We start from the raw sequence: 26,994 nt of genomic DNA, 5'->3' as shown, positions 1-26,994 counted from the left end.
CAGGGGACTTGTACACTTGTCATCTCATACTTTTTCCTTCCCAGAACTACTAGACAAGAAATCTTTCAACAAGATTAAAAAGTTAGCAAGACACAACTCCAAAGTCAAGTTCTTAATTTTTTCTTTACAACCAGGTTTCAAGATGACTTGCTCCTCTATCCTGTGAAGAGAAAATGGCACTACTGAGAGAACTATGGTCTTCTTGCAAAGCACCAGAGGGACTTCTCGTGCTGAAAGGACCAAGAAGGTATCCAAGAACATTGTTTCCACTAACTTGTGCACCATCAGACAAAAGGAATACCCCAGTTCGAGTGCTTGAAGTCAGGGATATTAGATCTGCCTCAACCTTGAGGAAGAACCTATCAGTGGCATTAGTCCTGAAGGAAGGAATCTGGTACAATAGACTACGTTCGTTGCCTGCTACTTACAGGAGTTTACCCTTAGGTCCCAGGATAACCTTATCCTTGATCTTGTATGATGTAAGCTAAGAAGGAGAGGTAGGGTGTCTGGCCTTTCTCCTCTTCTCCCTTGCCCTCCTTGGAGTGTAGTAGCACTCTTTCCGTAATATGGTGGACTAGATGCTAGATGCAGGTAAGTTTCATGACTTGAGTACTTTTCCTTACAGACAAGTAGGTATTGAAGCATCTTTCCTATTTTTCCAGACGAGGAGGAGGATGGAAGTTATGTATGCATACCCATTTCTCATTATGAGCATACATCCAGACTACATATCCTTTCAGATACAGTATATAGTAGGTTCAGTGATCACCTACCAGTCTCCTGGTAAGGATCTAGCCTAACACTTGTGGTATCTTTTTCCTGAAGTAGTTAGGAGGTGACAGGAGTCATAACTTATGCTCCTCCTCAGGACTGAAGGGGATTACTATTTTCCAGGCTAATAATCAGCCAGTTTTGTTATCAGGACTTTCTCTCTCATAAGGAGGAGCCTCTTATTATTATTATTATTATTATTTATTATTTATTATTCATTGTTTATTATTTATTTATAGCTAAGCTACAACCCTTGTTGGAAAAGCAAGATGCTATAAGCCCATGGCTCCATCGGAGAAAAATAGCCCAATGAGGAAAGGAAATAAGGAAATAAACAATATGTGAAATGATTAACAATTGATGAAATATTTTGAAAACAGTAACATCATCAAAATGATATTTCATATATAAACTATTAAAAGACTTATGTCAGCCTGTTCAACATAAAAACATTTGCTGCAATTTTGAACTTTTGAAGTTCTACCAATACAACTACCTGATTAAAGCATGATGGCTTGTATTCATGTAGGAACAAATCAAAAAATGTAATTTCTATTTTTCTTAACTATGCAAACCTGCTTCTTTTAAGTTACTGTACACTGTTTGCCTCAGCCACCCCCGCAAATCTTAAGCTAAAGATCAATTTGAGGGTTGCTTCACCTATCGGGTGGGCAGAGCCTACCCACCACCCGACAGGTAACTGTGTTTGCCTCGTTAAAAGTTTGAGCAGCCGTTCCAGCTGCTGAAGTCTTACTCCTATTAAGGGACTCAGGCTTGTATACCGTAGTTTGGTAAAATACTTAAAAAAATTTGTGATATCAAATTACATCTAATGAGATTTACATTACAGGGCAATGGACAGTATTTGGCCACAGTCTTGTAAAGAAGTCGTTTGTATTGATGCCAGCGCAGAAATGAACAATCTGGCAGATAAATTGTTGCGGGGAGGAAAAATTACAGACGAACGTCGTATTCGACCAGGAGGTACTTTTTTCAAACAGTTCTTACCAATGTCTGATGTACTCAAGTATGATTTAGTCCTTGCATCTCGGTCATTATTTGAACTTCCAAATATGGAATCTCGTCTTAGAACTTTAGATGTATTATGGCGAAAAACTGCTGGATACCTTGTTGTTATAGAAGCTGGAACAAATGCAGGGTATAAAGCAGTCCTTGAGGCACGAGACTACATTCTTCAGCTAGGTAGAGATGCTGAAGAACAACCAAATACCTTGGAGGGACATGTATTTGCACCTTGCCCTCATGAAAAATTTTGCCCTAGGTACCTTGATGGTTCGTATACCCCATGCAATTTTGAAGTGAATTATAAACCATTTAGTTTTTCTAAGAAGGTAGAAATTTCAAAAGATATATTCAGCTATGTAGTGTTAAAAAAAGGAAAAAGTGAAGACACAAAAAATTACCCTCGTTTGGTAAGGGAACCTATGTTGCGTAAAAAACACATTATATGCAATGTTTGCACAAAGTATGGAACCATCAAACAGTTGGTTGCCACAAAGAGGAAACATAGTAAAGAGTGTTATAATGTAATGAGATATTCAAAACTAGGTGACTTGTTACCAGTAATGCTGAAAGAAGACTCGGAAAATACATGTTCAACACCAAATGATAATGATGACTCTGACTTTTCAATAGATGATAAACCTGAAGTAAAAGTGCAAGAAGCAGTGTAAGATTCTGTAATTATGGTAAAACATTCTAGATAAGTAGTCTGATTGAACAACTTTATAATCAGTGTACAAATGTAAATTTATAACAAGGTTCATTACATATCTGAAGATCTAAAAGTTTTTCCTTTAATATTTTTATGTTGTCCTTATGAAAGATTGAATTTACTAAATAAGTTAAGGGAAAAGTTAGTTATTCCTTACTTGTAAAACATAAATGGAAGTACTTTTGTGATGCGCTTAATATAAGTAATGCTATAAAACTTAAACTGCCAGTCCTGAAGAACTTGTAGGTGATACATCGCAATCCTATCTGTCATGTTATGCCTATATTTAATTTCAAGTTCCCCAGACACACTATCTCTTATTTTAATGGCAAAAGAACATTCCTTTACATGCCCATACTTCAAGAGTAATCAGTAGTTACAAACTATCTAACTCATAGTTTGTGTTATTAGTACTTATTGTCTACATTAGTTCAACTACTCTCCTCAGTTTTGTTGCTTGGTAATTTAGAAATTTTCACTTATCAATATGCTCTAATCTTCATTTTTTCAAAATATATATAATCTTTTTCAGGTTCCTTCACCTTTAAAAAAAAATGTGTAAGCTCTGTAAAGAGGTTTGGTTACTGCATTTTATATATACTATATAAAGGTGACCCTTTTCATTCACTGATATTATGTTCAAAGCCCTCTTATGTATAGATATGAAATTCCATAGATGATATTAGATCATAAAATCTACAGTTCAAAATTTTAATGCTTATAGTACAATATATTTACAATGTATGCACTAAAGTGCTGTCCATTTATTTTTTTTAACCACTAATATTGTAATATGCATTTGTTCTGGCATAGGTACAAACCCTCCGCTATTTATAAAAGACGAGCCATGATAATTTTAGTGAGGGATAACTACCCCATCCGCTAGTTAGCGGGTGGGGTGTGGGGTAGACTGGCTACTCTGCTCACTCACACCTCTCGGCTGAGTAACCACTTTACTTTTTGGCTCGGTAGAGGACGGACATGCTGCCGTTCTCTCCCGCAAAGACTTGCCTTGATTGTTTTTTTGTCATTTTTTTTCTCTTGTGTGTGATTTCATTTATCTTATACATATATATGCGTGTATATATGTATGAATATAAATATACTTTAGATACTTGTAACTTTAATTACTGTTGACAACATATCCGGCGGCCTCCGCCTTAAGGGATTTGTCATTGTGTTGATAATACTCCCCTACCATGCCACCCTCCCTTGCGTTGATGGTTGGCAGGTTCTCAACTCTCCCGTGTGTTTGTTTCATTACTTGAGTTAAAGTTTATAACAGTTCAGCTCCCTTTCGAGGAATTATCTTACAAAGAAGGTGACTTATTCCCCAAATAGTTCATGTTGTGCAGCAGAGCATGAATTGTAATTAATCACAACTTTTATTTTCTTTTCTACAGATAGCAGCGACGTAGAACACAAGGCCGATGACTACGGCCGCCCTGTTCATTATCCTGCGCTTCATGTGGTAGCTCGTGAGCTGCCCACGTTACGAGGTAGCAATTGTTGTCAAACTTCAACTTGAACAAGGCTTTTTGATGGGAAGCATAGTTTGCTGCCAGGAGGTTCGCCTTCAGGGGTTGGAGAACCTTCCCTTACGAGGGAGTGTTAACCTTCCCCGGAGTTGGGTTGCCCCACCTTCCGAGGGAGAGATTCTCCACTTTAGCTGTTTAGCAACCTTCCTCCTTTCGGGAAGAATTGCGGACAGCTCGACGAGTTTTGCTTCTGCTATCTCGTCGCCGAAGACTGTGCTTCTTCCCCTTGAACTGGGGAAAAGCAAGTCTAAGGCTTGTTCCTCCTTTGAGGGGAACTTCTCTCTCTCGTTCGCGAGAGAGATTGTTACACCTACGCTTTTTTCCTATAGAGCTGGAAGAAAGCTTGTGTTAGGCGATGTCCTCCTTCGGGAGGACTTCTCTCTCGTTCGCGAGAGAGCGATTATTACGCCTACGCTTTTTTCTCAGAGCTGGGAGAAAGCTTGTCTCAGGCGATCTCCTTTGGGAGAACTTTCCTCTCGTTTGCGAGAGATAACTTGTCGGAGTTTGCTGATCCACCAGGGGCGGTGGCAGAGCTTTCTCCGAAGCAGGTTTCCCCTTCAGGGGAACGAGTCTCTCGTTCTCGAGAGAAGACCGCCTCTGGGCATCGGCGGTCCCCCTCTTACGCTTATGGTTCTCCTCCAGGGGCGGAGCTCGAGCCTTATCTTAAGCGACGTTCTCCTTCGGAAGAACAAACCTCCCCTGCGGAGGTGTTATCTTTAGATCTGAACTAGGGGGCTTAGCACTTTTTTGGTAATTAATTTAAAAAAAGGTAATTTTCTTGCCTTTGATTGCATTTTCCTTGAATGATACCGTACAGTAATCTATTAATTTTACTGGTTAGAAGTCTACTGCCTCTTTGTCTGTGGATGCAGATTCTCCCGTAATTTTTATATTTTTTCAATTTATACTCAAGAATTTATTTTACTTTCTGGAAGTGGCTTTATTTCTTTGCCAGAACTTCTATTCATTCTGCTGGCAGACTCGAGTCTTGCAATAATGTATGAATCGATCAATGTCCTTTTTGTTAATCAGTATTCTGTCTCATTCTGTATTCATGAATTCAAGGCCTTCTTTATCTTCATACAAAAACTTTGTCACGTACCATTGCTATGACTTTAGCAGTGGAAGGAACCATAGCTATACTCAATGGTATCTTCTTTCTCTTGTAAAAGATCTGCCGAATTGATGACATGTTCTTCCCATACTTGCATGCAACTATAGCTAATGCCTTCTCATTCTTAATAATTATTGTTATTATTATTACAAGCGAACCTATAACCCTAGTTGGAAAAGCAAGATGCTATAAGCCCAAGGGCTCCTAAAGAGAAAAATAGCCTAGCAAGGAAAGGAAACAAGGAAATAAAAAAAACACAAGAGAAGTTGTAAACAATTAAAATAAAATATTTTAAGAACATTACCAACATTAAATTAGATCTTTCATACATAAGTTATAAAAACTTAAAAAAAAACATGAGGAAAAGAAATAAGATAGAATAGTGTGCCCAAATGTACCCTCATGCAAGAGAACTCCAATCCAAAACAGTGGAAGGCCATGGTACAGAGGCTATGGCTCTACCCAATACTAAAAGAGCTGCTTACCATAGCTAAATAGTCTCTTCTACCCTTATCAAGGGAAAGTAGCCACTGAACAATTACAGTGCAGTAGTTAACCCCTTGAGCGAAGAATTATTATTTGGTAATCAGTGTTGTCAGGTGTATGAGGAGAGAGAAGAATTTGGAAAGAATAGGCTAGACTTTTCGGTGTATATGTAGGCAAAGACAAAATTAGCCGTAACCAGAGAGAGGGATCCAATGTAGTACTGTCTGTCCAGTCAAAGGACCCAAGAAAACACTAGCAGTAGTATCTCAATGGGTGGTTAGGGCCCTGGCCAACCTTTACCTAGAGGATATGCACTGCTCTTCAAGGGATAGTGTCTGACGACCTATTTTAGCCGTAAGGCCTACACTGGCTTCAGATTGCACAATCATGTGGTAAATTTACTTTCTTATACATACAAAAATACTTTGAAAGATTGCTGAATGTTGAGGATAATAGGGAGGCAGATATAATTTCTATTGCAGGTATTGTGGTGCCAGTGATGGAACACGAGAATGAGAGAGAGATTACAAGAGAGGAAGTGAAGAGAGCACTAGATGAAACGAGAGTAGGAAAAGCACCTGGTATGGACGGTGTGAGATCTGAGATGTTAAAGTATGGGGTTGTGAATGTACTTGAATGTTCGGTTTGATTGTTTGATTTGTTTTATGTTGTCGATGGTGCTAGTGGACTGGGTGTGTGCTTGTATTATACATCTATACAAAGGTGAGGGAGATGTGCATGAGTGTTGTAATTCTATGGGTATTAGTTTGTTGAGTGTGGTTGGAAAAGTATTATAGAGAACTAAATAATAGGATTAAGGATAAAACAGAGGATGCAATCTTAGAAGTACAGGGTGGTTTTAGAAGAGGTAGGAGATGTATGAATCAGATTTTTACAGTTAGGCAGATGTGCAAGAAATATTTAGCAAAAGGCAAGGAGGTGTATGTTGTGTTTATGGATCTTGAGAAAACTTACAATGAGTTGATAGGGGTGGTGTGGAATGTGACGAGGTTATGTGGAATTGTTGGAAGGTTGCTGCAAGCATTAAAGAGTTTCTAGATAGCCATTAAAGCAGATTTGTTGAATCTTCTCCTCCGCTTATGTAGGGAGACATAAATCCATGGGGTTATTTCCTGTCTCATTCTTGCAATCTTAAGGTATTGACCTCATTGCTGTCTACGCGACAGCTATGGCAATAGTTGCTAAGATCTTCCGTATTTATCAGATGAGCCGGTCACCTCATGGATGGATAGCCTGAGAACACCAGAGGTTGTCGGCATCTTACCACAACAGCTATGGCAACTTAGTTGCTAAGATCTTCCTTATTTATCGAGAATCCAGTCACCCCTGAGATGGGTGACCTCCTAAGAATACTAGAGGTTGTCGACATGTTGCGTGCTTCCAGTCTCAGTCGGCCTATGCGCTCACGGACCTTTGTGTGAGCACCTTCAGCCTCCATCCGTGGAATCCTTTCCCAGAGAGACATATTCGTCCAACCCTTCACTGGACTCAGCCTTGTTCGTCAACTCGGACAATGAGCCGGAGCTCTCCCTTCAACCTGACTTGTTTGAAAGCAATATCTTCCTTTCTCATCCTTGAGTGAGGTTTTTTCCGGTGATGGGAAAAACCCGTCCTACGAGCTTGGAGTGTTCTGCTTGTTTCCGTCAAGGACAGAGAGGCCACATCAAGTGATAAGAGCATACACACTTGTGTCTTCCATCCTCTTTGGTAAGTGGGAAGCGGTTATCTCTTTACCTTCACGATCAGAACATCCGGTCTCATGGAAAGACTCGTTTCATTAAGATACCATCGAGCTTCTTCGGTTGCTTCTTACAGAAGTCTCCAGCTTTAGCCTCTCCTCAGGGAACAAGTTTGATCTTCAAACTCTGTTATACAAGGAGAAGGCTCACGGTCATACAAACAGTTAGTTCATGGCTTCCTTTACAAGTTCAACCACTAGGACTCATACTCAGTCTTTTTACCTGGACATCTGTTTTCAGGCCTGTCATGTCGATGAATGTTGCTTCAGTCTCGATAGCACCAAAGGTTTCCACGGGGTTTTTACCCTAGTGTCAACCTGTCCCCCTAGGATCGGCCTCGTTCTTTGAAGACTTCGGGATGACTGGGTGATCATAAGTCTTGATCTCTTCCAAGACATTTTCTCGAATTTACCACTGCCAGATCCCAGGTCCTTCAGTACCAGGGGTCTTCCTTTTCTGTGGTTTTCTAAGAGACCCAATCAAGAGACGGTCCTGCTATTGAGGTTGCCAGACGAGAATCTCATCAAGGGAGTCGACCTCGTTTTCTCCTGAGTTTGACGCTTCTTACAGAAGCATCAAAGAAAGGGGGAAGGAGGCCACATACGGTACCACATGTCCTCAGGGCTATGCTCAGTGCATGAATGATACCATCTCTTAATTCTCCTGGAAAAGTAATTTTTCTTCTTTCGAGAAGAATAGCCTATGGTAATGGCAGAGATTCGTCTGTTTTCTCGTTTAAGGGGGATTCTGTGTATGGATTTGGAATTATCCAATCCACCTTACTTCGGGAGTCAGCGTGGATAACAGCGACAGGCATTGATCACTTCTTCTTGCTGGAGAAAGACTGCTTTCTCCTGCTAGGTTCCCCTTGAGAGATCCCTTCGAGGATAAATGGCTTCTCCCATACCCGCCCCCAAACAGGCCTCATTGGCAGTCTTGTCTTATCAGGAGACTCAGCCCATCAAAATCACCTCGCTAGCAAGAATCTTCTTGCATAACAGACACATCACATCCAGTGACACATCTATAACTCCCAGCGTAGAACCTATTGAGAACTTTCCTTACAACTCTGTCTACTCTTACAACCACAGTTAAACATCTCTCACTAAGTGTAGCTTTGCTGTGACCCCATACCTAGAGACTATTCAGCTCCTTATCCCTTGGGGAGTACATGCCCTTTTTGCAACAAGTTGCGAAGAGTAAGTCTGGATACCAAAGTTTTCTTCGCCTTTGATCTCCCAGACCAGGGGACCGTTTTCTCTGTGGTGAGAATCTTGTAAAGGTTGTCTTTTCTCTCGAGGGCACTACTGTGTTCCAGTAATAGGCCATCAACTTCCCGTCGTAAGGAAGACCGCTCCTATGCTCAGGCGATGGGAGGTCACTGCTCGTTTCTTGAACATCTCCTCCAGACCAAAAGGCTAAACCTTTTTCCCACGTCATTATTGTTGTTTTTCATTCAGAGTTAGAGCCTATCAACCTACGATCGGGTAATAAAACTTCTCCACGGGGCATGGTTTGCTTTCTTTAGTACTGGGGGTCCCCACTGACGCCCCAGGACTCCTAGACAGCAGATATCTTCACCTGATCTCGAGGACAGGTCTCTTCCGGTATTACCCTCGGCCAAGAGAGTAGGCTACCCCATGAGTCGCCATCACACTTTTCTCACGCATGGCGAGAACAGAGTAGCATCCAACTTCTTTCTAGACAGCTCGGACCCCAAGTTCAAGCACTTTGGAGTGGAAGTCTTTCATAACAGTGATCCGTATCAACTGAGATTTCGCCAGTGATTAACTTGAGGTTCTACCTTGAGGAAGATACAATAGCACGCCCCGAGGGTTCGGCACGTTTCGTCAACCCTAGGAAAGTCAAAGAACTGGGATCCACAAGGTCATGGACCGGACATTGAATCCTGATCCTTCTCCTCATGGAAGTGACCTAGAGCTCATAATGTTAAGGGTATGAATACACCCTTAATATTTAGAAACCAGCTCTGTGACGCAGGCCATGCCAGTGGCGGGATGAAAGCGTTACAGACCTTCACCTCCCACTTTCTGCAAGATGTGACCCACAGGAGCATCCAGACACTCTCCATTGTCCCTGTGGTGTTTTCACAATAAATGGTTTAAAATGCATCAAGCTCCTTGATGGACAAGTAGTAGATTGTGAAGCCAAAGTTAACCAAGGGTAAGTTGGAATGATTATCAAAGAATGATCGGCTCTTTCTTTCAACTTCACCTCCCTACAGGGCAATAGCTCCTATGGTACTCTGCAAAGCTGACCTACAGTCTGCAGGTATAACCGTTTACCTGGTGTAACCTGATATACATAGATATACTTATTGCGTCCCCATATCCCCTGGCGAGGTGGGATGGGGTAACGTTTCTGATAACTTCTAAGATTCTGGTTTTTAAGAATGTTTTCCCTAGCTAGTCACACTGCTAGCATCACACATTCACGAAAATTGCTAAGGCCGTTAACCGTGCTTTGCGCGTCTAGTTTAGGGAGGTGTCAAGGTTTCTCTCTGTTACGTGCGGAGATAATTTGTATTTTTCCTAACCATACAAACCTTAGCTATTTACACATATTTGCCCGCCAGCCCTGTCCCCCAAGTCAAGTCCTACCTCTAAGTGAAGTGAGACATTTCACCGGTGTGTGAGGGAGGGAGGGGTAGCAAGCTACGCCTCCCCCTACCCCTGCTAACTAGCGCGGGGTAGGAAACCCTCGTTAAAATCTAATGGCTCGTCATTTCAGCTACGCCGAAAGTAATACCCAATGTAAATAGCTAAGGTTTGTATGGTTAGGAAAAATACAAATTATCTCCGAATTTGTCATTTTTGTTGTGAGCATGCTAAAGCTAAATTGAAGTACTAAAGGGTGGGGAGTTATGCCTCTGTCTTTGCTGGTCTCTGGCCCATACACAATTTTCTTATTGTTTCTGCCTCAGTTGATCCTTAATCAGTTTTAATTCTCAAAGCCAAAACTCCCTAGTTTACTTAAAGGGGTCAATCTGGCATAAAAATCTTTTTATTCAGCTGGCCGCTTATTTTATTGTATAATGCCGATTCTTCATAAGTGTTCAGCTTTAATTTCTATTTCTTTCTTGAGGTCTAAGACTTTTAGAGTTTTGTGTAATAGATTAAGTTTCAAAACTGTATAATATTTTGTTAACAGGATTTTAAAAGTACATAAACTTTTCATGTCTTTATTTTGTAAATCTGTGCAATTTGTACATAGTCCTATGCAATTAAGGTCAATACAGTGATCCTCTGTAATGTTAACATGATACAAAATATCAATACAGTTACATAGCATTTCCTTATTTTACAGAAATCTTGTGTAATTTATCTTCTTAAAAGTTCAGTGATGGGAATGCACACACAAAAATTGCATTTCTTTCTACAACCCATTCAATAAGATATATAATATAAAAATTTGGGCCCAGTCACTGCAACTTTTCAAATACTAAATCTTCATCTATACACATATACTGAGCAACTACCACTCTTCAATTGCTACTTCATCTATTCACTCTGTTTAATAAGAAAAAATGAATGGAAACTGCATGAACAAGTATATTCTGTGAAAAACTTGTCTATTGTATGGAGTTGATATATACATTATGAAAATGTTTCAAACATTTTATATTTTGTTAGATGAATTTACGATGTTGTGTAAACCATATATATAGCATTCTATAGTTGCATAAAACTATACATAAAGCATTTTTTACAATAAAAATATAATTTAAAAAGTTTATAAAATCAAGGGATGATATCACTTTCAAAATTAATACCATTTGTCATATTTTTCATAATTCTTGTAGCAAATCATTATTTTTAATTTTCATCAACAGGGAATTGATTTATTTTAAACAAAATATCTGTTTTCAACTTGTCAAGTTTGAATTTAAGTTACATTTTCAAAAATATTGAAATGCAAACATATTACTGGAATGCTGCTGCTAGTGGAATGTCAGTGATTGTATCTGAATAAAATATGTTAACTGGTAATAGCTAATATAAAAAAATAACTGCAAATCATATACAGAGGTGATGGTATTGCACTGAAAACTCTACCCAGGCAGTTTGATTAAAAGATAATGAATGATATAAAATGAAAAATGTATACTGATAAAACGCAAGATATTATTTGATAAGTACTTTAAGTCTGATTAAAACAGTCATTAAGGAAGTCCTCCATTGAATGATAGTGATGTTTCTTGACTCCTGCTAAGCCATGGTTTTCATCTGGATAACTCTGAAATGAAAATAAAATACCTTATTAGACAATGCCAAAAATAGCTATACTGTAAATTAAAATTGTTCCTGTGTCATACAAACCCTCATCCATTAATTAGGGAGATTGTTTCAGCCGATGAGGATATGGGGTGAAAAGGCCTGACCCCTTTCAGGACAGAAAGCCTTCACTTTTGTTTCAACCGCGGTCATGCACGGATATACAGGTAACTCCAGTCAAACTTATTAATTTTCTTTCTTTTGCAGGAAATAAATGCAGCTTGTTAGTTATGGAATGGAAAAAATAAATTTGTGTTTGCAGGAGGAAAGTTGGACGCTACAACCAGTTTATGGCTAAACCACCTGTGGATCCATACTTGCTCTGTACGTCTTGTAGGGGCATGACTTACTGTGCGCTTTGACCTACATTGGTAGGCATACTCCTTGAACGGGCAAAAATGGACCAACTTCTTGCAGCTGCCGGCCCTGGATCAGTTTCCATGGAGTATGCGACAAGGGTCTGGAGCATTCTAATCTACATCAACAAAGTTTTTCAGGTTTTGCTGGTACATGGGAAGCCCTAGTGTTACTGCTCTCCTGGTGATGCCAGTAGTGATGGGCGTGGTCATTTTCTCCCCGTTAAACCATAACAATGTGTTAAGTGTATTATGGTGCTCCCAACCCAACAGGCAAGATGCTGGAGCCCCAACCATGAGCCAGAAATGAAATGGAAAGGGGAGTGCTACCCCTGTTCCCAGGGTTACTCAATGCCTGACCTTGTTTCAATGATTCTCACCCTTTCTCCTGTATTTGTTACTCCAACCCTTGTGCCTGGGAGTTCAGGCACTCTTTCTCCTTCCTCAGTGTCAGTGGTTATGCCTTGGTCATAGGCCTTTCTGAGTTTGCTCTCTACCTATAACAGGGTGCCTCGGTGGCGTGGCTCCTGTTGGACGAACGTGTGGGGATGGTTCCCCTCAGGGGAGTGTTGTCAACAGCTGCTCAAATTTTGACCAGCCTGCTTGCTGAGCCAGGAAAGAGAAGAAGCAGTTGCTACCTACTCCTCCTAAGATGAAGAGGTCAAAGAAGTTCTGGAAGGCCAGTTGTAGTTGCCGGGATTGGGCTCCGTGACACCACCTGTCTTTCGAGAGAGAGAGAGAGCACAAGTGTGGTTCAGGGGTGGGGGAGAAACCATGCCCCCCCCCCCCCCCCCCCAGCAGTAGCAGGCTGAGACAGAAGTGTACAGCCCTATACACTTACCGTTCCATAGTAGATGGAGTAGCTGCAGCAACCTTCATCTCCCTTTCTTTGAGGACTCTGGCTGCCCACTCCTCCCTCTCTACTGACAAGTTGTCCCTTGGGTTGGGAGAGAGGTTGGCACCATGAATGTGGGATGGAGGGCTTTGTTTCCCATGCCTTGGAGCACAAGACCATGGTTGCTCACTGTGCCTCACCCCTTTTATAGAAGTACCTGGTATCTCTCCCCGCTTCTGCTGGATTCCGTACCAGGAGTTTTCCTTGTGTTGCTGTTGACCTGCCCAAGCCTTCATTGTTCCCCAGTTGTGTTCCTGATGTCAAAACAATTTTACTCATGGGGGGAAAAGCAATGTCTCCAGCCTTGGCAAGGGATGAGGGTGCTCTGGGACAGGTTGTCTTAAGGAATGAGGACTGTGGTCTTGCACTCAATCATATGTGCAGAGGGCAATGGCCTAGGGGAGGTAACCATGACACCCCCTTCAGGGAGGACTTCGGTCATTGATTGGAACTTCAGGGCGTCACCCCAAGGATTGAAGCCCTCATTGGAGTTGCCATGATTGGATCTCATGGACTTGGCCCTGAATGTTAAATCAGAGAACTACCTCCGGGCCGGCAACACCCTGCCGTGTCAGGATTTCTGCGTACAGCTACCCATGGTGTTCACTTTGATAGCCGCTTGGGCCCACTCGTGAGGAATGCGTATGCTAGTGTGTATATCAATGATTGGTTGATCCTAGCCTCTTGAGAGAGGCAGTTGCTTCAGGTTCATGATCGGATTCTTGCCTTTTGCCTCGATTTGGAGATTGTGATAGACTTGCAGAAGTTGAATCTCATACCCATGCAGAGGTTTTAGTACCTGGGCATACTGATTCAGCAGCAGCGAGAGTATTTTCAATGGATGATCGCACATCAGTTGACTAAAGAGATTGAGAGACCATTCCTGTTTAAGACAGACATATCAGCTCGGCACTGGCAATATCTTCTCAGTCCCCTATCCTTGTTGGAGAAGTTTGTTCCTCATGGGCACCTCCACCAGAAATCCCTTCAATGGTGTCTGAAGGATCACTAGTCAGCCGACAGGGATCACTGGTTTCATACTGTTCCACAGGGACCAGGGGTTCAGGATGATTTGGCTTGGTGGCCCACTAAGCTCTGTGCCTTCGGACAGGCAACTGTTCTTGGATGTGTTGAAAGGGGTGGGGAGCACGTATAGACAACCTTGTCGTTTCAGGTGTGTGGACCGAAGAAAGGCACGTGCACATTAATGTCCCCAAGATGTAAGTAACCTTCCTAGGGTTGCAAGCATTCCAAGAACATTTGAGGAGGCATGGTCTCGTGCCCCTTTTCCGTGCTGATGAAGCAGATGCGCTTCTGGGCAGTGTTTCACGCCATGGAGTTGTCAGTTGTTTTAGGAGCAGAGTGGTCTATATATTTTCTGTTAGCATTACAACTTCTTTCCCTGCAGAGGGGGGAGGAACCCAGGGGATCGACAACAGGAAGCCCCTTTCCCCTTGTTCTGGACTGTGTGCAGTGTTTAAAGACGCCTTCCAACACCTACGAGATCACCCGTATCATCATCACATCTTATTGAGCCATCATTGAATCCACTGCATAGCCGCCTGATTACATTCAGAAAGGTCCAAATCTGTACAGATTTGCGTAATTAAGAGTAACCCAATCCTTTCTACAAAAGTTTGTTCCATGGGGAACACTCGCATGAGCTCTGGATGGCTTCACCAGGTGGGCATTGGTAAGTTTCTTTCCCTTGTTCTTGGTGGTAAGTTGCAGACTTAATGGGGTCCAGACTAGTGGAGGTACAAAGGTGTAGCAGGATTTCAATTTTTGCCTAACCACCATGTGATCATAGAGTGGGTGCCTTTTATCATTCTCATTTTATTATTATATATTTTTAGGTCTTTGAATGTGCTGTTTGGTGGTGCAGTGCCTGCCAATGTTATAAAGTACTGGAAGGGGTATTCATCTCAAGAAACCAGTAATTATGCGACATGCTTGACTGAGTTCGGTATCAACTTTATAGGAATGAGATGACCTTTTCCAGACTGGTTAGCAGTACTTGGGAGTGGAGTAGTTGAGTGCCAGAGCTGTTGTCCTAGGGTTTGAGGATTTGTTCCCCAATTTGAACTGGTAAGTTTGCTAAGGAGTTTACTTCTTGTAGGTACTCTCGCCTTTACTTTCCTTACATGCTCCCTAAAATATAGTGTTTGATATGATGTAATGCTTAAATAGACAGGTTAACTATCATTCTTCAGTTTCTTATTCCATGTGGTGTTCAACTCCCTTTTCGCCTGGTAGCTTTTTAGATGGAAAGCACATACCTGTGTTTTGTCTGTGTTAGCATTTAGGAAGTTTTGCTTGTAGTATTCACTAAGATCTTTCAAAGCATCTAATAATTTGCTCTTAATGGTAGTAAATGAATCTGACTGGATGACTAGGCAAAGATCATCTGCATATATAAGTGTATAGAGATACTACCACTACAGAGTTATGGGGTCCTTTGACTGGCCAGACAGTAATACATTGGATCCTTCTCTCTGGTTACGGTTCTTTCCCTTTGCCTACACATAAACCGGATAGTCTGGCCTATTCTTTTCAGATTCTACTCTATCCTCATACACCTGACAACACTGAGATTACCAAACAATTATTCTTCACCCAAGGGGTTAACTACTGCACTGCAATTGTTCAGTGGCTACTTTCCTCTTGGTAAGGGTAGAAGCGACTCTCTAGCTAGGGTAAGCAGCTCTTCTAGGAGAAGGACACTCCAAAATCAAACCATTGTTCTCTGGTCTTGGGTAGTGTCATAGCCTCTGTACCATGGTCTTCCACTGTCTTGGGTTAGAGTTCTCTTGCTTGAGGGTACACTATGGCCCACTATTCTATCCAATTTCTCTTCCTATTGTTTTGTTAAAGTATTTATAGTTTATATAGGAAATATTTATTTTAATGTTGTTACTCTACTAATATTTAATTTTTCCTTGTTTCCTTTCCTTACTGGGCTATTTTCCCTGTTGGGGCCCCTGGGCTTAAAGCATCTTGCTTTTCCAACTAGGGAGGCTGATTTTCTATTTTCGTCACCTGCTTTTCCTACTGTCCATTTTGACAAAGAAAAGTCTGTTACTTAGCAGTGACTAGATGATATGCACAATGCTAGAGTTGCAAATAATTTTAGCAAGTTTTAAAAGGAACAACTTGTGGTTCACAGTGTCATAGGCTTCTGTTAGGTCAACAAATATTGACCCTGTGATTTTCCCAAACTCAAAGCCATTCTGACTGAGGCTAAGTACTTGGGAGCAGCAGTATCTTCCTACCCTGAAGCCAGCCTTGTCTGGTGTTAGTTGTCCTTCGACTGTGGGAGCTATCCTAGTCATCATCATCATCTATTTGTACAGTTTGAATAAGATGCAGAGGAGAGATATATCTATGCCTTTTCACCATTCAGTCTGATACAGCCAGTAATCAGCAGTGTGTTGTATACGCCAGGACTTTATATGACCCTCTTGGCTCCCACATAGCCTCATGCGGAATGGTATCCTGATCTGCTTGCTCTTCTAGTTGAGGTCCTAAGAGGACTACCTCTGTAAGCTACACTGTCTGTTGGCTGCGCCTGCAGAGGTATCACCAAGCTGTGGAGTCCTTGGATCTTCACGTTTGAAGACTATTCAGCATCTCCTCCGAGGGAAGGACTTTTCCCGAGTCATTGCACAGGAGTTGTCTGGATATTTCTGGAGGTCCTCTACAGCCATTCTATCATGCTAAGTGGACCATCTGCGATTTAGTATATATCTCGGATTTCCTAGTTTTCCTTCGCCGAGAAAAGTGCCCAACAGTCGTGGCTGTCAAAGGCTACCACTTGGCCTTAAGTAGTGTTTTCTGACTGAAGGTTATAGACTCTCCACTTAATGGGAATGTATATGCTTGTGAGGAGCTTGGAGCAGTCTTACCCACCTGGGACCTCAGGCTCCTGAAGTAGGGACATTACCTTGGCCCTCGAGGCTTTTATGCATACCCAATTTGAGCCTTCGAGGAGGTAAACTGACAGATCTAACTCTCAAGATTGTTTTTTTTGCAAGCTCTGGCATCAGTGAAGAGTTGGTGAATTGCAGTTTCTCCTATTTAGTCACTCACGACGAAGGGTGGAAGGTCATCTCCTTCAGTTTTGTGCTGGACTTTATGACTAAAACCCAAAACCCAGCAGTACAGGACTACAGGTTTGAATCCTTCAGCATCCCCTCCCTTCAGGAGGCATAAGGTGGTAATTGAGAGGAGAGGCTGATATGTCTTATGAGAGATCTGCTGTGCTATCTAAAAAGGATCCAACTCCTCAAGCTCGAGTGTCGGAGACTTTTCATTAGCATGGGCAGATCCAATAAAGAGGTGTCAAGGAACACAGTCATTTTTTGGTTTTGTGCAGGCATAGCATTAGGGTAGCATTAGGGAAGATTTTAAACAAATCAGCAGCATTTGTCATTCCAGTGCAAGGTTACTGGCAAAAAATTAGGCAAGACCTTCTTGTAGGTTACACTTCAAATAGAATACAGTACAGTATATACAGTAATAAGAAATTAAATGAATGATTTATACACACCCTTGAAGTCAGAGAAATTGATAATAAAGTTAAAGTAACCAACTTCTAACTAAACAAACAAAAGAAATAATAAAATTGTACAGTAAATAATTGTACAACTGTTAAGTTGACTGTTTCATTGATTACTTATTTACCTGAGACCTGAAGAGAATATCATTAACCTCCAAAGCACGTGCAAGCATCATAGATTGTTGATAGTGGACATTGTCATCAGCAGTTCCGTGAATAAGGAAGAATTCCTTGTTCTTGAAATTAGTTACATTCTTCGTAATGTCAGATGCCAGGTATGCTCTCAAATTATCATCAGGTGTTGGCAAACCCATGTAACGCTCAGTATATACAGTATCTAAAAAGGAAGTATTAGAATTAGAAATTTTCTTTAATCAATTTTTTTCAAATTTCAGTATTCCGGATTTCACAAATAATGTATTACAGTATTTCAAATTTTCATCAGGTATATGGAAGACTTGTATAACTCTTATAATTACCATAGTATATCCAGGAAGTGACAGGAGCAACAGAGATACCACATTTGAAAACATTTGCTACATCTTTGGACAAGGCAGAAGCAGTTACATAGCCGCCATAAGACCATCCCCAAATAGCAGTTCTTGATGAGTCGATAAATTGGAAAGATTTCTGGAGAGCTCTGTAAAAGTAGAACATATTGCATTAAATTAACGCTGTAGAGCATGAAGTAAATATATTTACATAAGGTTTACACAAGAAGAATTTCTTTAAAATTTAAACTTTCATTTTGACACTTACGAGGTTACAGCGATCTGATCTTCTACTTCAGCTGTTCCTAGACCATAATACAAAGCATGAAGGAGTTTATCACCAGAATATCCAGATCCACGTCCATCAATTGAAGTATAGATGATTCCTCTCTCAGAGGCCAAATAATCACCCCAGTCAATTCTAAATCTGTCACTCACAAGCTGAGAACCTGGGCCTCCATATCTATAACAAAATGGGTACATTTTTTACATGTATAAAATGCTTATATACATTAGGAACTTAGAAGATGACTATACTTAAACATCAAGGTGTATGTATACCACATGTACAGTAGTAAAGTGTATCTTTATATCTAAAACAACTTCTTAAATATCAGTGTTGCAAACTGAGGGGATTAAAAGCTATGACGTAACTTACACATAAACAAGCATGGGATAGGTTTGGAAGAGAGTAGGATTGTAATCTGGAGGAAGTTTCATGGAAACTTGAGCTTTATGACCACCTTCAATGTCAATTTCTAGACGCTTTTCAAGTGGTAAAGATCTGTCTAAGAGGCGATCACGAATCTGGAAAACAAAAGATAACCTTTATGCTTTGGACTCAAATGTAATTTTAGTTAAATTCACACAGTAAATATATAACTATATGGCATTTTATTTCATTGATATACTGTACAACTATTGAATTGTCAGAAAACATTATATACTGTATAACCATACATCTTGATTATCTTCAAGCAACATCAGTCTAGAGTGATCGGAAGTCTTGTGGAGAGTAACCTGAGGGATTCCAGGACCCCCACAAGTTAATACATAGTATTGGCTGTCCTTGCTGAAATCTGCACTATTGTAGTTGCAATCCTCCTGAAAGACAGAATAAGAAATGTTTCTTATTGTAACCTACTGTACAGACAAGGAAAAATATTATCCAGGCAAAAAAGTAGTTTTTGTCTTCTCTGAATGTTGAACATGGTTTACTTTCCATCATATGAAAAACATAGAAGATTTACAGTATAACTATTACAATTGATATGCTGGAGCTGATAATATGTAAACTTAAAAAGTAACTTTAAAGACAGACAGCTCTGCTTTTTAAAAATGCAGTACTCACTGCTAAAAGTTTATAAATTGACGTCATATCTAACAAGTAAACGGAAATATAATGGATCACAAGAGAATTAAAAATCATATCAACTTTGCTTTCAATCATCAAAAGTCATTTGAAAATAAAAGATTTCAAACTGGTATATAAATAAGTTGATGCTTAAACTATACTTACACCAAAATCATTCTTAAAACCACATGTAATACAGTAGGCTTGTTTTGGTTGTGCACTGCCAAGGTCTCCAACATAATAGATGTGACGCTGCCCAGGTTTACCAGAAGGTGCAGCAGTAAAATACCTGCCAATTTTAAAGAAATTTTTTAATTTTTCGGATTATTTTCAATTTTATAGAATTTTCTTAAAATTGTACTAAAACAGTTGACATGTTTTAAACCTATCATATTTAGTGTTGTTGCTCTATGACGTAAACTTTTTTCTCTCGGTAAATTGTGTATATATAATACAAGAATTGGTTAACATTGTATCAAGTACAATAGTAAAATAAATAACTCTATTCTGGGAGAAAAAAAAAGCATACATAATATACAATAAAAATTATTTAATAGCTCATGCCAACATTATTTCTCTAAACTGTACTTCACTCTGTCACGTTGAACCTAGGATTTATAAGGGAAATTAGGATGCCTCAATACCAACGCAATTTACATTATCGTTAACTATAACAATATACCAAAAATCATTATTCATTCAAGAACCCATTTCTTCATTATCCTTTCATAACCTAGATTTTATAACTTATTTTTACTTCCATACTTACACAACATTATTCGTCTGATCCCAGGAAAGTATTTCAACTACTTCGTAAGTCCCTGTTGTCAGGGGTATCAATGTTTTGTCAGAAGACCGTCGTAGGTTGATGTGCTAAAAGAAATATAAAAATCGTCAGAAAAATACATCATTAAAATATTGAATGACTTGAATTAAGAGTAATAGAAATCAATCCTGAAAACTACTTACAAGTAATCATCACAATGAAATAAATATTACAAATAAATACCATTTACTCTAAATATGGAATTGCTTATTTTCAAAGAATTATACAGTACTGTACAGTACAATAACTTTAGTGTGCAATCAAATTTTTAAAATGAATCATCATAACCAACCTTAAAATGTCCCTTATCAGTCTGATGAGTTGGTAATATAATGAGATATGTGTTTCCTCCATTGTCATCAAATTCAGGAGCAGTGTAAAGGTCATTCCATGATTTATCAGGGGATTCATGAACAAGATCGTCCGTGCAGACACCAGTCTCTGCTTGGCATATACTTAGTGTATTCACGTTCTGTAATACATGTTTACAAAAATTGTGTAAAGTACTATATCATATGCAAAAATTTTAACAAATAATGTAAAAGAATATAGGGGTTCTTTTTATTAGGTGAAACTTTTTATCTTTTAATATTTCAAAAACACTTTTGTTGATACATAGAGATTTCGAGTTAAACTGTGTTTTATAGGATGCATTAATTCATTTTAATACATGTTTATGCTACTGGCAAAGGTGATCTTGGTTAGGACACATGTGTTGCATGTAAACATTTGCCCATATCTTACCTGGTGACGGTTCATCCAGATTACAGACACAATATTAGGTGTTGCCCAACCAACTGTAGTAAAGTAGTGATCAACAGAGGCAAGTGATGAGGGGGGTGAAAGACGAGTTACTGTGTCACCGCTTCCACTGACTAGCTTGGCTAGATCAACAACCCATAAATCTACCACAGGGTTGGCACGTCCGGGCTGAAAAAAAAAATAAAAATAAATTTACCATGATTTTGTATCATGAGAAAGGAATATTTATTATAATTACAGATCAAACATTGTGTACTGAAATTACTCAAATTCCTATTTTTTTTTAAATCTTATGGTTTCATATTATAATTATCAAACCCAATCAGTTCTTCACAAAGTGAAATTACTTTTTAGTAAAACTGTCTTGTAGTAATTATCTTATGATACATAATCCTAAACCAAACTGCTAAAGGTGTCTTGATGAAAACTTAAATTCTGTATAAATGGAAGACAGTTTAAAATAGACCATGATATACAGATACATTTAACCTATCAAAATATAAAGATCTATGTAGTCTTCCTGTAAAAACTACTCATTCTAAATCTTAGTCATTAAATAAGAACGCAGGTACAGTACAATGAAATAAAGTTAGTATACAGTATAAACGAAAAATGATGTTTTTTTTACAATCAGATTACCATCTTTACATAAGCTTCTTTCCCCAAAGCTTATCCTTAAATAAACTTAAATTTATAGCGAGTGATCTTCACCTTCATTATTTATAAAGAATCCAAACTCGTAGTTATGTCAAAATTACTCTGCAAATCCTGTATTATTCCCTGAATTTCCAAAACGATTTTCTAATCAATTAAAAAGTCAAATTCATCCATCTAGATCATATTAGGCCTACTGTAATACATAAACTAATGTATGTGTATTCAGTACTGTAAATTGTATTATTTAGAATGGTATACAGTACAATATTGCAGTTTGAAACAAGGTACTGTAATTGAAATTCAAATAATATATGAAAAATTTCTCAGTGATGTAATCTTCTAAGGTATTTAGCCTGAAAATACAAGTAACATATGTTTTGCTGGAAAACTATTTTCATCAATAAAAAACAATTTGCCACTAAGACGGTCCAATAAATTAAAAAATATAAGAACAACAAAAGTACTGTAAAACCAAAGAATGCGAAATCTACTTTTACAAATAAGAAAAAAATATGTCTTATAAATTATACAGAGTAAGTACTGTACTGTATTGTACATTATATCAAAACTGCACAGATGATGTATCACTATGAATTACAATAGATGGATATAAAAATTCTGAACCACTAACATTACAAACACTACCAAAAATAAAGAATCGCAACAAGGATATCTTACAGCTTTCAATGAAAAGATATTCAGTAAATATGTAAGTCATACTTATAACAAACTAAAGAAAAATCTTATAAGGAGACAATTTCAACTATGATAAGAGTACGGTATGTTTCTATTTGGGTGGGAAGAAATTACAAATAAGGGTTACTGCTTCCCTTGGAAATAGTCTCCTGGTAAAGCCAAATTGTAAATCACTCTTTTTAATTTTTTACACCTCGTACAGAAGAGTATGTTTCTATTTGGGTGGGAAGAAATTACAAATAAAGGTTCCTGCTTCTTTTTGAAATACAGTAGTCTCCTGGTAAAGCCAAATTGTAAATCACCCTTGTTTTAATTTTTTTACACCTCGTACAGAAGAGTATTTTTCTATTTGGGTGGGAAGAAATAACAAATAAAGCTTACTGCTTCCCTTTGAAATGGTTTCCTGGTAAAGCCAATTTGTAAATCACCCTTGTTTTAATTTTTTTACACCTCATACAGATCAGTTTTTCACGACTAAATTCCGTTTTAAATGACACAAAAAAAGTTGGCTTGCAATGCTTAGTATTATTTGTTATCTGAAGATGAATGAATGAATGAATGAATAATTTGAAGTTCTCTGGCATCCTGACATCAAAGGTCATTGATGTCTTATCTGATGATGAAAAACCCCTATCCACAGGTTCAATTTCAATTTCTAGATGAATAGTAACAGTACTACTAGTGTTATAAATCCACATTGCAACAAAAATTATAAATCATTTACCAAACCTCGAATTCTTGTCAGGAATACTTATCTAATTTCCTAATAAAGAAATAGTGTTCTAATTAAAAGCCCCATAAAATAAACATCATCATTGAACTTAAGATTTCAGAATATTTTATACAGTTAAAAATGAAATGGTTCTTGTAATATAAACAGTATCTTCTATTCAGTTATACAAAACTATGAAATACAGTCCTCACAAAATAGTTGTCATTAACTCACCTTTGGATATTTGATGGACTGTTGAATAGGATACTGGAAAGCCAAGTCTCCAGGGCGACCATACAAGGGGAAATTCATAGTGTCTACATGGGAATCATTAAATGTTGCAAAAGTAAGACGGCGACTATTGGGACCGAACCACAAGGCAGAATTAGAGCTCAAAATTTCCTCTGAAAAGAACATTTTTTAATTAATAACGAGCAATGTCAGTCCAACAATTCTTGCTTATCAATTCAATTCTAAAAGTTCTCAAGTTCGAGGATGGAAACAGAATATCACAGAGGTCTTGAGAAGGGAATAAAAATCTCCTCATTCTAAAAGATTTGATTTCAATACACACAAAGTTCTAATTGAAAATATTATTTTAGATTTCAATAAACACCATAAAGTAGTAATTGGAAATAATGTACCTTCATAAACCCAATCTGGAATTCCATTGAAAATGCTTCCAATCTGACCAGTGTCAGTGAGCCTATACATTGTGTTCAAGTCTGGTCCAGTAGTGTAATATAAATCATTGTGGGAAACAAATGCAATGGCATCTTCTGTTGGAGCCCAAGTAGCATACAGCAATGGTGGCTGGTCACTTCGCGTTCTCACTCTCTGGGGAGCCAGTGGTGTCGTCTCTCTATAAAAAGAAAAAAAAATAATAGATTTTAGTAAATGAATCCCGATTTTCAACATTCATCTTCAGAATGTGAACTTGCATCAAATCGTAACTTTTCCATAAAGAATAATGGTCAAGAAATACCAAAAATATTTTACTAGGAAGAATGCTCAACTATTTTTAAAAATATAAAGGCGAATTTCATGGTTGTAAATATACTATTACAAGCTCCAGGAAATGGAATGCCTGACTTACCCAGTCTCAAGGTTAAGAATCGTATGGCGAGCCAAGTAAGAGTACCGGAATAACTGAAAAAGATAGAATAAAAATATAATTAGTAAAGTACCTTCGGAGATTCCAGCCTTAACCTCTATAAAGCTTATTGAAATATTTATATTTTTTATAATATGCTTTGATAATAACTACTAACTGGAAAACTAGTAGTTTACAATTTATACAGTTCTAATTCAAATCGTGCAGAGCTTATTACTTAAATTTGATTCCTGGATGGCTTCATTTAAAAGAAATATATACTGTTTGACGATATATTTTGCACGGTACGTCTAAATTTTCACTCTACAGATGTTCATAAATAATTTATTATATCATACACACATTACTGCTGTAATAATATTTGTAGTTACCTGCATAGTTCATCTATGGCATGCTATCAATATGTTTATGAGGTCAACTACAAAATTTAACTTAAATCTCTAACTTATAGCAATCAATCTATATCCTTCGAATCCTACTGACCATTTAAATATGCATTCTTGTTCCACGGGAACCTTCATGTGCCACTTGTGAAATACGAATATACTCCATCAACTAAAGCTCCAAAAGATAAATACTATTCAACTGTAAACTAGACCATGAAAAAAGAAATATCAAATGTGACATGTTCCACCAATCAATACTTAGACTTAGAGGAACACTTGCTTGAATACAGTATTGATTACTTGCCTCTTACAAATAAATTGTAATTTGACACATAATGCTCGTATTGCTAAAATTCAATTTAAATAAGATTACCATACCTTCTGAACATCATGAACAATAAGAAGATATTTTCTGCTCGGAGACAAGCTGTACTTGAAAGGGCGCCATTCTTGCTGTAAATGAAATAAAGATATATAAAAACATTCAGTTCAGAAATTACGCAAAATAAAAAATGATAGCGGCTGTAAAAGAACTGCACTCTTACTAATGTTCATCTTATAAGCAAGGTTAAGGAATCTTGTACAAGGAACAAAACATGCGAAGTCAAAGTATATGTTACCATAAATTTCTGTGAAACTAATTCACTTGGAAGCTGTGTCTCCACAGTGAAGATGTTGAGTGCCCCTTCTTCTGTCCGGTACAAAAATTCATTATCTGGAGGAAAAAAAAACGTATAAAGTATACTGGTATCATGAAAATCTATCAAAATAAACAGCAGAAACACTAATCATAACATATTTACTGATATAAAAATTCTTTGCTGTGTTAATATCAGAGCAAACTGTAATATTTTAATTTTATTGAATCCTTTATTACATTAATCTTTTCTTAAACAAAATAGTTTGTTATACTAATCCTATTATAATTATTTAGTTACATCAATCTCTTAGTACACACTTTATCATATTCTTGTAGTAAGCTATTTGTGTGAGAAACTGTGTTCCTTGTCTGAAAATTAATGATTTCCAATCACATCATCTTCAATCATTTTATCAAATTTTATGGTGCTTCAATGTGTACATTGTTGTACCAGAATAACCAAGCTTTCAATAAATACTAATGATCTTGGAAGTTGTGGGAAGAACATTCAACAATTTACAGTTTATTAATATTACCAAATATGCCACAACTGTAGTTGGAAAAGCAAGGTAATATGAGCCGAAGGGCTCAAATGGGGAAATAAATAGACCAGTGAGGAAAGGAAATACATAAACTACATGAGAAGTAATGCATAAATAATATAAAATATTTTAAGATCAGTAACAACGTTACAATAGATCAGTCATATTTAAACTATGAAGAGATACTTATGGCAGCCTGTTCAGCATGAAAACATGCGCTACAAGTTTGAACTTCTGACTTCCACTAAATCAACTGCCTGATTAGGAAGATCATTCCATGATCTCGTCACAGGTGAATAAAACTTCTAGAATAATGTATAATATTGCGCATTATGATGGAGAGGGTATGGGTTAGAATTAACTACATACCTAGTACTACGTACAGGATGGTACACTCTGGGAAAGTGTGAATTTAAAAGAGGGTCAAAATCAGGAAGAGTTTTATGCAACAAGCATAACGAACTTAAATGGTGATTCAGCAGCTGAAGAAAAGACAGGAGAACAATACTCAAAACAAGGCAGAACAAGCATAACGAACTTGAATGGTGATTCAGCAGCTGAAGAACAGACAGGAGAACAATACTCAAAACAAGGCAGAACAAGCATAACGAACTTAAATGGTGATTCAGCAGCTGAAGAACAGACAGGAGAACAATACTCAAAACAAGGCAGAACAAGCATAACGAACTTAAATGGTGATTCAGCAGCTGAAGAACAGACAGGAGAACAATACTCAAAACAAGGCAGAATGAAAGAATACACTTCTTTAGAACAGATTGATCTTTGAAAATGTTAAAAGACTTTCTCAATATAAATATTGGTAATTAAAAGTCGTCATTGAACTAGAGACTTACCAGAAATCCACGTCCCATTAAACGATGCAGCAGAAAAAGTACCGTTAAGCACTTCAGCCAAGTCTATCCCTCTGGGAGCTGACGTGAGGGCTGATGTCGTAGGAGCCCCTACCTCGTTTCTGTCAATGAAAGACAAAAAGATAACATTACCCACTCGATTTCACGTGTGAAAATATTCTAAGAAAATACAGTATATATTTAACTTCAGTACATTAATTCTTTTTTATACTTTCCTATGTTGCAACATTTTAAAAAGTTGTTAGACAAAAGTAACGTTATGTCTACCAGATAATTTCACGTGTGAAAATAATCTAAGAAAATACATATCATATCTAACTTTTGCTACATTATATTTTCAATACTTTCCTATGTTGCAATCATTTTTAAAAGTATTTAGATAAAAATAACATTATGGCTGCCCGATAATTTTACGTGAAAATATTCTAAAATAA

General features: G+C 38.1%; 2 protein-coding genes across 6 annotated transcripts in view; one reads left to right on the top strand and one right to left on the bottom strand.

Moving 5' to 3' along the window:
- Positions 1–2,579, top strand: part of LOC137657115 (ribosome assembly protein METTL17, mitochondrial) — a 93,837-nt gene extending 91,258 nt beyond the window's left edge. The window contains exon 7 of the mRNA XM_068391476.1: positions 1,622–2,579. Coding sequence (XP_068247577.1) covers positions 1,622–2,465 — 844 coding nt within the window. The 3' untranslated portion in view covers positions 2,466–2,579. The remainder of the gene's footprint in view (positions 1–1,621) is intronic.
- Positions 2,580–10,592: 8,013 nt separating this feature from the next.
- Positions 10,593–26,994, bottom strand: part of LOC137657899 (venom dipeptidyl peptidase 4-like) — a 352,664-nt gene continuing 336,262 nt past the window's right edge. For all 5 annotated transcript variants that reach the window (XM_068392534.1, XM_068392532.1, XM_068392531.1 and 2 more), the window contains 16 exons: positions 26,543–26,661; positions 25,127–25,221; positions 24,885–24,959; positions 24,103–24,155; positions 23,651–23,868; positions 23,241–23,410; positions 20,924–21,109; positions 20,472–20,651; positions 20,123–20,226; positions 19,519–19,642; positions 18,960–19,103; positions 18,658–18,806; positions 18,268–18,462; positions 17,988–18,148; positions 17,634–17,845; positions 10,593–11,661 (listed from right to left, as the gene is read on the bottom strand). In XM_068392534.1, coding sequence (XP_068248635.1) covers positions 11,566–11,661; positions 17,634–17,845; positions 17,988–18,148; positions 18,268–18,462; positions 18,658–18,806; positions 18,960–19,103; positions 19,519–19,642; positions 20,123–20,226; positions 20,472–20,651; positions 20,924–21,109; positions 23,241–23,410; positions 23,651–23,868; positions 24,103–24,155; positions 24,885–24,959; positions 25,127–25,221; positions 26,543–26,661 — 2,281 coding nt within the window. In that variant the 3' untranslated portion in view covers positions 10,593–11,565. The remainder of the gene's footprint in view (positions 11,662–17,633; positions 17,846–17,987; positions 18,149–18,267; positions 18,463–18,657; positions 18,807–18,959; positions 19,104–19,518; positions 19,643–20,122; positions 20,227–20,471; positions 20,652–20,923; positions 21,110–23,240; positions 23,411–23,650; positions 23,869–24,102; positions 24,156–24,884; positions 24,960–25,126; positions 25,222–26,542; positions 26,662–26,994) is intronic.

This window comes from Palaemon carinicauda, chromosome 18 (assembly GCF_036898095.1).
Source record: "Palaemon carinicauda isolate YSFRI2023 chromosome 18, ASM3689809v2, whole genome shotgun sequence".
NCBI lineage: Eukaryota > Metazoa > Arthropoda > Malacostraca > Decapoda > Palaemonidae > Palaemon > Palaemon carinicauda.
The sequence above is the reverse complement of the archived record's forward strand: the minus strand, read 5'-3'. Positions and strand labels throughout refer to the sequence as shown.